Below are 13,911 nucleotides of genomic sequence, written 5' to 3'. Positions count from 1 at the left end.
AGATGGACTGAAAAAATTACTATTTTCTAGTGTTGTCAACGGTTAACCAGTTAACCAGTTAACCGTTTAAACGATCGAATACCGAATACCAAAAACGCTAACCGGTTAACCAGACTTTTTTCAATTTTAATAGATTTGATATAAATTTATATTGAAATTATTAAATAGATGTGTTTTCTTTAAAAATTGTCGTCATGGTAATTAATTTGACTGATCAATTGTCCAGTATATTGATTCCTATTGTAATTCCATAAAAAATTAATTAGAACTTGTCTCTCAGCTCGGGGCGAGATCTTAAGGAAACATAATTAGTTACATGTTTTAAACAGTAATTTCTAATCAGTAACACGATTAAATTTTACAATTTACTTCATTATTTTATTTTTGATCTTATATTGTGTAGACCTACATCTGAACGTGCAATCTCCGTCGTGTAAGTCTTTGTCATACTTTAAACTAAATGCTAACTCAAAAACTGTAAAAAGCAAACCAACGTGAATTTAATCAATGATGGTACGAATAACAGGATTTATCAATTTAAATTGAAACACCTCACACTATTTTCGGAGACAACAAGACAAAATGGAAGAATGACATATTCAATTCTACAAGATCAAGACGGTTTTTTTTTTAATTTTTCAATCTGAAGTTAGTACAAACACCATAGTTGATACCATGTATTTGATAATTAACTTTGACAGGAATCTTCACAGACCAGCCTTATAATACCAAAGGACAAACTTCAATTCATTGTATTATAAAAACATAAATGTATGACTTGGATGGAAGATAGTCACATTGACACTCATACCTCATCTTCTTATATCTATGTGTAGGGTACTATTGAAAAGGCCTTCGAACATCAACTTAAACTACCGTTAACCGGTCGAACGATTATACAAGTAACCGGTTAGGCAAAAGTGTACGATTTGACAACACTACTATTTTCTAGAAGACAATTACATGAATTATGAGTTCGACAAAAATATACAAAAATTCAAATCTTCAAATTAAAAATTAGAAGATGGGGTATGATTGCCAATGAGATAATTATTCATTTAAAAACTAATGCCTGAATGGACATATTTGTTTCCTAAAAAATCTTCGTCTAGGCTGTGATCTCTAATTTACTTACGGATCCACTAATGTCCTTATCAAATGTAAAGTTTCTAGAACTGCATGCTGTACTCTACTGTTGGCAGCTTCATTTACTGGAGAAGTGGAACTGGGAGAATTACGCTGATGTAAAGAATGTCCACGATTATATGGCACCCTATTTGCACTCCCATGTCTGTCTTCTATCTTATCTTTACATACACAAGATCCCATTGTATCATGAGGTAATGTGATACATTAGTGAGGCAACCATTTTAAACATTCTCTTTTTTGAATTTTTCAAATTATTCACATGTATAAACCTAAAATATAAGAGGTATAATTATCATACCAGCACAAACTAAGACTTGCATTGAAAGCTTTTTTGTTCTCTTTAATTTTTCATTTTTTTAAACAGTGATGTTTTACTTCTCACGATGCCTGAATTTGAAGTCACATTTCAAATTTCAATTAAAATAATTTTGGAATAACTGGTTTGTTTATGTGTTATATATTTGTTTTTCGTTCATTTTTTTTACATAAATAAGGCCGTTAGTTGTTTTCTTGTTTGAATTGTTTTACATTGTCCTATCGGGGCCTTTTATAGCTGACTATGCGGTATGGGCTTTGCTCATTGTTGAAGGCCATACAGTGACCTATAGTTGTTAATGTATGTGTCATTTTGGTCTCTTGTGGACAGTTGTCTCATTGGCAATCATACCACATCTTCTTTTTTATAAATAATTTCTTATATTATGAAAAACCTTTATAAATTTCGGTTTTGAAGTCTGGTTAAATCTGTTAAATTCTTTTAAAAAAAATCAGAATAATATATCCTACTTTATACATTAATTTTGCTTATAGAGCATGTAAATTTGATTATGATTCATTTAAACTAATTGATAGTTTGAATAAACTTATTGTTAAGGTGGCTGGGGCGTCTTGATTAAAATCTATAATTTTTTTTAATAATTGTCAAAATGAAGTTTTATCATGCTTTTTTCAAAAATATAATAAAAAGTATGGGTAAAAAGACTTTTTTCACGGTACAGGTTGTGCAAAATTGTAAGATTTTGTATAGATTACGCATGGAAACTCAATTTTGAGTGATAAAAAAAACCCTACCTGATAAAATACATGATTAACAACACTTTCTATTGTAAAATTTCTTTATCTGAGTTATCTCCACTTAATTGACAAAGTTGAAAAAAATGAATTAAACACAAATATGGTTATAAATTAGAAATTACAGCCGTATACATGATTACACACATGATTTTCTTTAATTAGGTCAAAAGTCATACACATGAAATACATACTACTCTCAAAATTTTGATGTTTCATTTCAGATTTAGAGCAACTACTTCAAAATCAAAGACGGAGGAAGACACTAGAGCCAACTTAAAGGATATCATTTCAATACCACTGCAAAATCGTTGCACAGCAGTCTGCACCAAAAACTTTTTCAACTACTAGTCCGAAGACCAATATTCTGACATTTTTCTTATTGGTCCAAACAAAGTTTTGCAAAAACTTACTAGTCTGAAAGAAATTTTACTAGTCTGGGGCATCGGACTAGTGGCTAACCGTGCAGACTGACAGCACATGATTTAAATTTGTATTGACATTGATTGTGTAATTGAAACATAAAAATATAACTGGATCTGTATTGCTAAAAAAAATCATAACTGGTGAAAAAAAATGGAAGACACCTCTTATAAGGTCATACATTTTCTCAGACTGATTATTAAGTCTTTATAGTGTGAGAGATCATGAATTATCTAAAGCTGGTATTGGCTCTGATAAGTTTTCAGAAACTGCAAATATTAGATCAATTTTTTTTGTATTTTACTTGATACAAGTTTTTTTCTGTGCTTTGTGACATTCTGTTATTATGTTTTTTATGTATTAAATTGTTCTAAGGTAGGAGAGGGTTAAGTGCTCACCAAAACATGTTTAACCCCACCACATTCTTAATGTGCTTGTCCCAGGTTTAAGTCCTGAAATTATTCAAATGATCTCAGGGGAGATTAGTATTATTCTAACTTATATTATTCTCTATAAATAAATCATTCATTATTATTATTGTATATATGGGGTCTCATTATGGGGTTCTGTTCCCAAATCCCGCTTACTGTTTTATCAAATTCCCGTATTTCACTTACACTATGTATACATTTTAAAGCAATTCTTCTTTTTTTTTTGTAATTTCCCGTGTTCCTCTAGACTTTATTTCATGTTTTTGACGGCACAATAATTTGACTTTCACATGTCACACCTACAAAAAATAGACCCCAATGAGACCCACTATAATATAGTCTTTAGTTGTTTTATGTAGTGTTTTGTATACTGCGTACTGTTTCATCAATTTTTGTTTTTTGTCAGTTTATTTTAAAGTTTTTATTTTTTGTTGCCCCTAAAAAATCTTCCTCCTTTCTACACACTTATGGCATGTATGGGTCACAGGGACTTTGACATATTTCATGCACATTAAATTCTTGTCATTTCTTATTTTCATGCTACTTAATTTGAGTCCATGATTTACAACAACATAGCTAGGCTTTTAACACATTTATCAGATCTTGAGTTGAAAAATACAATTCTTAATACAGGTACAAGTCTAAAAATCACACTTAATGTGACACCATCTTATTTAAATAAAAAGAAGTATAAAGGCACCATCATGACCATGTCCAAGAAAAGATATATTTTCAAGAATTCTTTTCAAGGAATTTGAAATTAAGTTTTATCAACTCTTCTCTTTTTCACTGTTTTTCTAGAATGCAAAGCTTCAACAAGATATAAGTGTCATTGTTTTATATTTGAGTTACACGAGGAAGTGTAATTTTGTAAACAAACCATTTTTGGCAGCCATTTTCCCCACAAGACAAAAAAGGGGGAGCTGAATAGATGAAAATCAAATTATCAGCATTTTGGGGTTTATAGATATCCTGTATATAGAAAAGAATAATAAGTGTATAAAAATCTATTAAATAATCCAAATTATTGACCTGACGGAGAAACATTCTTATTTTCAAGCAAATTATTAAAAGTTATCTAAAATAAATATGTCATCCCGGAAAAAAATAAGACATACACTATCCAATCGTTTATCTTTATAACAAGCGAATCTTATGTTATCATTGACCAAATATATGGAGTTCATAATTATTTTTATTCATAATATTTGATATCTCTGGCAATAATGCCAAACATTTTGGTAAATTGCGTTTTTCACACAAGTCAACATACATAATTTAGGTTTACCAAAGAGCACCTGGTAACGGAAGTTGACACTTTTAAACTTCTAGATTGCAAGAGTAAGAAAATGGCACAAAAGCTTGAGGTGAAAACCGACACTGATAAGTTTACCTTGAAGGGAAGAAGTTGTGAGTTATCAGCATTTGCATTCGTACCCACAAAGAGAAATGAACCACCAGAACGAACAGTGTTTAATACTCCTAAAAATGTAAGTTTAGCATCCTTTGTTTACATTGGTAACATGATATTTTCCTCTAATTTTAGATACTAAATTTATGTTTGTGCTATTTTTTGTTCATTGGTATCTGATACTTGTTATATTATGTATTTACAGAAAAAGAACCTTATTGTGTTGACCAAAGAATGCATGATCTTCCAACTGGTGCCTTTTCCTTGAAAAATTTGCATTTACATGGCAAATATCTGCATGCCACAAGATTGTGAATTGCAACAATGCCTCCAATGTAAATGTCCAATGATGCATTTCTGATTTGATTGATATCAGATCAACTTAGGTATAAAATCGCAATTGAAATCTTGTGCTCCTGTGTCATGCTTATGACAAAGTGTCTTTTTAACCCTTTTACCAATCCAAATTCATTTGACAATACATGCACAAGATTCCAGTTTCAATTTAATGAACTAACTGCCCCAGTTGACATGTTTTTATTTTAGATGGGGATCGAGATTGTCGTAGGACATTGAGATATCAAATTTTCAAGGAAAATGCATCAATCGGAGGATCATATATTATGCATCTATTTATACTTTTTCGTCATAACTAGCCACCACAGACTTTACCTGAAAGTTTGACTAGTTTAAACTTAAAAGAGAACAATTATATCTGGCATAGCAATCGCTAAACAGGTTGTTGAAGGCTTGACATTTAAAGTTCAAGTATTTTTTACCTCAGATTCCTGTTATGGAACTCTATCCATTAAATACTTAAAAAAAGTTATTTGAATCCTCTGCTTTAGGATAACTTTAGGACACTCTATTACTGGAACTACATAGTATTTATTCATGATTAAAGTATTTTAATGAACCTGGAAACATAAATGAATGTTGTGTGAAGAAACATCTTTAGGTTATTTTTTTGGGGGCATACATTACAATGTACATAAAATTTTTCTGTAGTTTTGAAGTTATCTTTTAATTAATGAAAACAAGATGATGAATCATAATACACTTGAAGCATAATCCTATGCATTATTCAATTGTAGAATTAGATAGCCAGAAGATTGTCATTACATATTTGTTTTAAACTGTTATAATTTAGAGAAACCTTAAATTGGATAAAGATAGGAAATATTATAAGATTTAAAAATGGCATTCAGAATTGAAAAATACATCATATTAACATATAAAATAGTTGGTTAAAATTTAACCGTGAAAGTCAATATATTATTTAAAGTTAAATCTCTTACCATAAAATATCTGACATGGAAAATTGAAACAAATATAATAAAAAAATAAATAAATATTCTAATCATCTTTATGCAGACTAAATTAAAGCAGCAGTAATTCATACGTTACTAATACTGCTTTCCATATTTTATCAATGTGTCTTAAGCATCTTCATCATCTCTGTTTTATCTTTCTATTTTCTATCTTCCTACATGTATATAATCGCTTTTCAATTTCAGCACTTAGCAAAAGGTATTACATAGGTGGTTATTATTACATACTTAATATATGTAAGGATTAATTGTCATTATTTAGGTTTTTTCTTACAGATGGATTATGAACATCAAGATCAGGTAAATGTTTGATTGCAAGTGTTGATCAGTTGCTTGCATGGTGCATGATTATTATAAATTTGTTGAAGCATAACTTGGTATGGGAAGGGATGACATGTGCTTTTGTAAATTTGAAAGTTTTGTAAAATTTTGATTTTTAGGGAATTTGACAATGATGATAAGATATACATTTTAATGGGAATACAATTACATATTTAATTTTACAGTATATTATTTATTTATGAAAAAATCTAATCCAGCTGAAACAGTGATCATAAAAATCTTAATATTCTGAAACTTTTTGACACAATGTTCTGCCAAACAGCATTATTGTTAGCATGTAAAAGTTATTCTACAAAATCCTTTGATGAAGTTGTGCCAGGTTGCTGCATATCAAACTATGAAACTTTAAATTAAGTATTACCCTGGAACAGGGTTGGCAAAAACCCGGGTTTTATGAGTATTGCCCAGCCCAGTGGGAAATACTGGGAAAACCTGGGTTTTACTGGGTAATACTGGGCAATACTGGGTAATATAAGATACTGGACTGAATTTTAAAGAGGATTCAGTAATCAAACACAAATACAATACATTTAAAATATATATAAACCTATTTTTAATTATAAATAAGTTTACTTGTTTGAGTCTTATAATACATGCATGTACAAATGTATACATTTGAGAAAGAATTATTCTAATAACTCTGAGATTTATTTTTCAACTAAATATAGCTAGTATAAAGTATTTAACAATTACATGTAAGAAAAATTATTTTGAAACAATTTATACATGTATGTACAAATGTACAAAACTCATTAATAAGTAATTATTCAGATTAGAACACAGATATGTTTATATAACAATAATCAGCCTTTTTATTTCTATAAGAGTTAATGACTATACCCTCTAGGGTGTTTGTTTAGCAATCATAATTGCATTTATAGCAATTTAATTTACAATCCTCATAAACACTGCAATAAAATGTTTAGATTATTGAAACAAAGCTTCAAAATTAACAAGGAATTGGGCAAATCTTGCATTTTGCCTACATATAATTTAAATGGAGAAGAGAATGAACTTGAATTTTTAATCTGCTAGAAATGACTCTCAATGGTTATCTGTATAAAATGTATATATTTAGCTATAATACTATGAAACTACAACAAGTCTTTACTATTTTGTGTTGAAATAAGCTTAAAAATTCATATTGCCCAGTATTACCCGTTTCTGGGAGTATTGTTCAGCCCGGGAAAACCCGGGTTTTCCCGCCCAGTAAAACCCGGGCGGGTAATACTTTGCCAACCCTGCCCTGGAACCATGAGCATATGATCACATTAATAATAAACTGAGCCTTTGAATTACAATGTGGATAGTTTATCTAAATATATTCTAAATATATATTCAATGTGTTGATATCATAACTAATCCTCAGGAAAAAATTTCATCTGACTTAACAAAAAATTAATCATGAAATCAAGGTCAGACTGCCAGAGGCAGGGTATTATTTAAATGTACCGGTTTTACTGCTTAATAATGCATTTTGTGGTTAATTCACTCAATGATGTTTAGTCTCTTTTACTATCATGTACTATAAACCCTGGTAAAAATAATGAATTTAAAGTAGATGGAGGCAGAAAGATACAATATCAGTCAGGGGATAAAGAAGGCATTTGATAAAATAACAATTACTAGTTTTCAGCTGGATTATATAAGTACAGTATCTTATAATCTGGTCTTTTACTGTGAAGTCAATATATTTATTATTACAGCTACTATATGGGACAAATTACAGCTGATTTCAATAAGTTTGTAGGCAATCTTGGGTTAGCTTGCTTGCTAGCTGAACCATGAAGTCATTGTTAGGTTAGGTATAAACTACCCTCTTTTAAGAGTAAATGAGTCCGACAGATATTGGTTTGTGAGAATAAAGATATATAGATAACCAATCTATCTGTCTGTAGGACTAGGCTACTTCGAAAAGAGGGTAGTATACCTTACCTAATTATGACTTCACGATTCAGCAAGCAAGGTAACCAAAGATATTACCTTTAGCTACACACTAATTGAAATCAACTGTAAGATATATATTTTTTTGGTCATATTTTGCATCATTGTTGTTTTATTGTTGTTGCTAGTTACTAGTCTGTATTTTGACTAATGCTATTTTGCTTAAAACAGTACATCATTTTAGTGAATAAATTAATGAATAATATACTTATATATAGTTCCAAATATTAATTATTGACCCTATATACAACTGCTGTAACAAATAGATAATCTTATAAGAATATGATGAGCAACAAAAGAAAGGCACCATCCCAATTTAATGTATGGACGTTATAATAAATAAAAGATAAAATGGAGAGGATTTTATAACACAACATTCTGACATTCATTACAAAAAATTACAGTGGAACAATATTATTACTTGAATGGAATGATATGTTACTTATTTTACTCAACATAATTGAATCATATTTAACATACAATTTAATGGTATAAACTGGTAAAAAACTATTCTAATCTCTAATCGCAGGGCGCAGCTTTATACGACCGCAGAGGTTGAACCCTGAACGGTTGGGGCAAGTATGGACACAACTTTCAAGATGGATTCAGCTCTAAATTTGGACTGTGATTAAATAGTTGACACAGCATAGGTTTCTGACACAGAATGAATGTGGTCTAATGAACTTAAAATGTTTGTTTGCCTTTGAGCAATTCACTATGCTGTTGAATATTAATCCTCTCAAAAAAATTGAAAAAATAGCAATAACTACTCATTTAAATACATCATAAAATATTAAAATGTAAAAAAAGTGCTTGTTATCACTGAATGGTAAAGATTTTTTTTAATTTATCAGTTGGTAGTAAAAGTGAATATACATTGTATATTGTATAAAACAATGATTTAAGTTGATTCAACTACTATTCTGGACAAAGAAAGATAACTCCAATCAATTGAAAATTTTTTGCTATTGCACAATATTGTGCAGTTAGATATTTCTTGCTATTGCGCAATACTGTGCAATTGAAAATATTTGCTATTGCACAATACTGTGCAATTGAAGATTTCTTGCTATTGCTCAATACTCTTAATTGAAAATTTCTTGCTATTGCACAATACCGTGCAATTGAAGATTTCTTGCTATTGCTGAATACTCTGCAATTGAAAATTTCTTGCTATTGCACAATACTTAATATAATAATTTTGGATCCTGATTTGGACCAACTTGAAAACTGGGCCCATAATCAAAAATCTAATTACATGTTTAGATTCAGCATATCAAAGAAGCCCAAGAATTCAATTTTTGTTGTTTAATTTTGGACCCTTTGGACCTTTATGTTGACCAATTTGAAAACGAGACCAAAAATTAAGAATCTACATACACAGTTAGAATGGGCATATCAAAGAACCCCAATTTTTGATGAAATCAAACAAAGTTTAATTTTGGAACCCAATTTGGCCCAACTAGAAAACTGGGCCAATAATAAAAAATCTAAGTACATTTTTAGATTCAGCATATCAAAGAACCCCAAGGATTCAATTTTTGTCAAAATCAAACAAAGTTTAATTTTGGACCCTTTGGACCTTAATGTAGACCAATTTGAAAATGGGACCAAAAATTAAGAATCTACATACACAGTTAGATTAGGCATATCAAAGAACCCCAATTATATAATTTTTGATGAAATCAAACAAAGTTTAATTTTGGACCTTTTAGGCCCCTTATTCCTAAACTGTTTGGACCAAAACTCCCAAAATCAATCCCAAACTTCCTTTTATGGTCATGAACCATGTGTTTAAATTTCATAGATTTCTATTTACTTATACTAAAGTTATGGTGCGAAAACCAAGAAAAATGCTTATTTGGGCCCCTTTTTTGCCCCTAATTCCTAAACTGTTCTAGACCTCAACTCCAAAAATCAATCCCAACCTTCCTTTTGTGGTCATAAACCTTGTGTTTAAATTTCATTGATTTCTATTCACTTATACTAAAGTTATTGTGCGAAAACCAAGAATAATGCTTATTTGGCCCCTAATTCCTAAACTGTTGGAACTAAAACTCCCAAAATCAATCCCAACCTTCCTTTTGTGGTCATAAACCTTGTGTCAAAATTTCATAAATTTCTATTTACTTAAACTAAAGTTATAGTGCGAAAACCAAGAAAATGCTTATTTGTGCCCTTTTTGGCCCCTAATTCCTAAAATGTTGGGTCAAAACTGCCAAAACCAATCCCAACCTCCCTTTTGTGGTCATAAACCTTGTGTTAAAATTTCATAGATTTCTATTCACTTTTACTAAAGTTAGAGTGCGAAAACTAAAAATATTCGGACGACGCAGGACGATGACGACGCCAACTTGATAGCAATATACGACGAAAAGTTAAAATTTTTGCGATCGTATAAAAAACATTGTGGTCAAGCAGATGACAAAAAAAATATTCTGAATCCAAATTTTCTTCATACCTCATAGTGTTAAATTTTGAAGAAGAAAAAAACTTGATTGATAGCTTTAAAAAAATGAAAAAAGTGTTCATGCTTTGTGTATTTTTTTTTTACTCAGACAAAGAACCATACCATAACCCCCTTGAAGGTGAAGGATTGTTCCCTTACTATAAATTAAATTACAGAAAAAAAGCTCTTGATCTTGTTCTAAAAATTGATATTTACAAGCATATTAGACTAAAAAATAAATCAGTTCTTGTAGTGTAAATTACAGAAGATATGCAGTCTAACTTCATAATATATACATGTTTCATATTTTGATAGAATATAGAACCCTTGTGAATTATAATCTGGTTACAGTTGCACATTTATTTTTATCTCAGATTTGGTAGTATAGGACACCCCTAGATAGAAGGCTATACTTGTATCACAAATTCATACTTTTTACAATCACCCTCATTTACATAATATTGAGAAACCCATTTATTGTTCATGTTTTATATTTTGATGTTTTAAAAATTGTGTAAAAATATTATCAATACATAAAAGATTTTCCAACCATAACAAAACAGAGTTCTCTCTCTTATAAATAATTTTGCAAAAATACTAATAATGAAATAAATAACACTGTTAAAACTGTAGGACAAAATCAGAAATAATTCCTACGTTTTGCTGTAACAGAGTTCTTGGGTCTTATAAATGGAAATAACTACCATATAAGGGTCTGTCTTTCAATTTTTGTGTTATAGAATGACCCTATATGTGTTGAGGCCTTTGGTTAAGTGTTGTGTAGGAATATTCAGTAATTTACCAAAAATTGATTCATTCTGCTATGTATTGTAGGATAGATACCCAAATTGTACCTATGACCGTCTGTTCAGAAAAGAATTTGGTTTCAATAACAAACTCCACAGAGATGACAGAGAACATGCAAAGTCTAGAGGACTAGTTGTTAATGATGAGGTAAGACTATGTCATTGCTTACAAAATGATAGGAATAAAAGAGATGTAGGTTAGATATCATTCAGACAGCAACCCTAACAAAACAAATAACTATATGACAGTTAAAATCTACTGGGTTTTAGTGTATAATATTGGCAAAGCTGTCAAAATAATACTTGATGAAGCATATTGGTATTGATGCTTCTATACAAGAAATGTTTAAATCTGTCTTCACAAATCGTAAACTTCCAAAAATAATACAACTGTAATATTTTCTGTTCAGTACACACTTAATGCTGAAATCTGTGATCTCATCACTATTTAATTTAATCATTTTAGGAACAACCAAAGGATGTACCAACTCTTTCATCAACAGAATATGGACACAGAATAGACATGGCTACTGACCACCCAGACAGAAAACATGTTAGAATAGCTCGTGTTAAAGCAGAATTCTTTAGGAGAAACGGAATCACTTCATGATTTTTGGGACATTAGACATCTATTTTAAATTGTGTCCAGTATAGAGCATTTCCTGTTTTGGAAGTTATATTTTGAATGACTGTTGAATGTGCAATCAATATATTTTTTGAATTGATATATTATGTGACTTAGTGTGTACACAGGGAATGTATGGAATATTGTTTTAAATTCAATTTGTTTGTATGAAATCTCTCACTATTAAAAAACAAATCAAGTGAAAAATTGTAAAAACACCAGTTTCATATTATTATCACAGAATGTTTAATCATGAGTATCATGATACATGTACTGCCAGTGTAAAAAATTAAAAAATTTCTATTCTTGGTAATTTTTTTAACAAGTTTCATCAATATATTATTGTTGAATTACTGTACTGAACCATTTAGTATTTATTAAGGGGAGATAATTTTTTTTTTATATAAAAGAAATGAATGTTGTTTGCCTGGTTAACTGCTCAAAAAGCACCTGTTCCAGATTCTTTCACAAATTTTGAACTTAAAAAGAAATATCTAGTTTTACGCATTGTAAAAAGTTATAGAAAGCATTACTGACTGTGATTGGAAATAACTGTGATGGAAATCCACTTTGTTTTAGTGATATTTTTAATATTTACATTTCATTGTATGCAAATAACCAACTGTATTTGTTTGTTGGATGGTTGATGTTACATGTTAATGTGAAATAAAGCAAACTTTTTTGTTTCATGGACTTATGAATATAGACTATTGTAACGGTAATTCAGTTGAAAAAGTATCCAGTTCATATGAAGTTATCATTTGTAAACACACTGTATTTCTCCCAACTACTGATTAGGATGAATTTTATATTGGAAGTTTCTTACAACAGGTATTACATATACTCTACTTGTTTGTATCTATGTATCTATGCAAATCAATATTCTTTTGCCTTATTCATGTATGCTCTGTATGCCCCTTGTGGGCCCTTAATTGGAAATAAAATATGTTCTATTCCATAAACCATGAAAATGAGAGATGCGACATATTAATGGTTAGATGTGCATGTTACTCATGCAGTCTTTTTATTCTGTAAAGTATTTTGCAGACTGTTGTTAGGTCTCTTTTCTTTATTTGATCATGAGGTTCTGCTTTTATGCAATTTATGTATTTAGTATCTTCTTGCTCTTTTTATTCATTTACCTTTCTTTAAAGATCCAGACATCATCACAAAACTGATCATAGACCAACAAGAGTGCACACACTGATATATCTAGCTTTACTAATCATTGATATTATGTTGATAGTCCTAAATATAAAGCTTTATAACAACTGTCACATACACTTAATATTAACCAAGAAAACTAAACATTGACCAATGAACCATGAAAATGAGGTCAAGGTCAGATGAACCATGCCAGGCAGACATGTACAGCTTCTCTAATACAACAAATATAGTTAACCTATTGCTTATAGTTTAAGAAAAACAGACCGAAACACAAAAACAACACTGAGCAATGAATAGTGAAAATGAGGTCAACTGCGCAACTGACATATAAGTCATTAAATATTTCAATATCAAGTATAGTTGACCTTTTGCATATAGTACAAGAAAAAAGACCATAACTCAAAAACTTTAATTGATCACTAAACCATGAGGTCAAGGTCAGATGATACCTGCCAGCTAGACATGTTCACCTTGCAAACATTCCATACACCAAATTAAGTTGATGTATTGCATACATTATAAGAAAAAGACCAAAACACAAAAACTTAACTATATCCACTGAACCATGAAAATGAGGTCAAGGTCAGATGACACCTGCCAGTTAGACATGTTCACCTTACCGTCCTTTCATACACTGAATATACTAGACCTATTTCTTACAGTATCTGAGATATGGACTTGACCACCAAAACTTAACCTTTTTCACTGATCCATGAAATGAGGTTGAGGTCACATTAAAACTGTCGAACGAGCGGTGTAAGG

At 30.3% G+C, this 13,911-nt stretch overlaps 2 protein-coding genes across 4 annotated transcripts in view; one reads left to right on the top strand and one right to left on the bottom strand.

Annotated features, from left to right (window-relative positions):
- LOC139523373 (RING finger and SPRY domain-containing protein 1-like) overlaps window positions 1-4,032 on the bottom strand; it is a 51,011-nt gene extending 46,979 nt beyond the window's left edge. The window contains exons 1-2 of one of the 2 annotated variants that reach the window (XM_071317314.1): window positions 3,955-4,032; window positions 1,136-1,418 (exon numbers count right to left, since the gene is read on the bottom strand). In XM_071317314.1, coding sequence (XP_071173415.1) covers window positions 1,136-1,329 — 194 coding nt within the window. In that variant the 5' untranslated portion in view covers window positions 1,330-1,418; window positions 3,955-4,032. Of the gene's footprint in view, window positions 1-1,135; window positions 1,419-3,260; window positions 3,374-3,954 lie in introns of those variants that run through there. The other variant, XM_071317315.1, reaches the window with a different exon arrangement.
- A 328-nt stretch (window positions 4,033-4,360) lies between these two features.
- On the top strand, window positions 4,361-12,669 carry LOC139523374 (cilia- and flagella-associated protein 90-like). Of its 2 annotated transcripts, XM_071317316.1 has the most exons (4): window positions 4,380-4,564; window positions 6,093-6,116; window positions 11,386-11,505; window positions 11,824-12,669. In XM_071317316.1, exons 1-4 carry the CDS (start codon window positions 4,424-4,426, stop codon window positions 11,965-11,967), a joined length of 429 nt encoding a protein of 142 aa, XP_071173417.1. In that variant the 5' UTR covers window positions 4,380-4,423; the 3' UTR covers window positions 11,968-12,669. The 2 variants fall into 2 exon arrangements, with proteins under 2 accessions (XP_071173418.1, XP_071173417.1); XM_071317317.1 differs by lacking the exon at window positions 6,093-6,116 and having other exon boundaries at window positions 4,361-4,564.
- Window positions 12,670-13,911: the final 1,242 nt, after the last annotated feature.

Source organism: Mytilus edulis, chromosome 5 (genome assembly GCF_963676685.1).
Source record: "Mytilus edulis chromosome 5, xbMytEdul2.2, whole genome shotgun sequence".
In the NCBI taxonomy this organism is placed as follows: domain Eukaryota; kingdom Metazoa; phylum Mollusca; class Bivalvia; order Mytilida; family Mytilidae; genus Mytilus; species Mytilus edulis.
The sequence above is the reverse complement of the archived record's forward strand: the minus strand, read 5'-3'. Positions and strand labels throughout refer to the sequence as shown.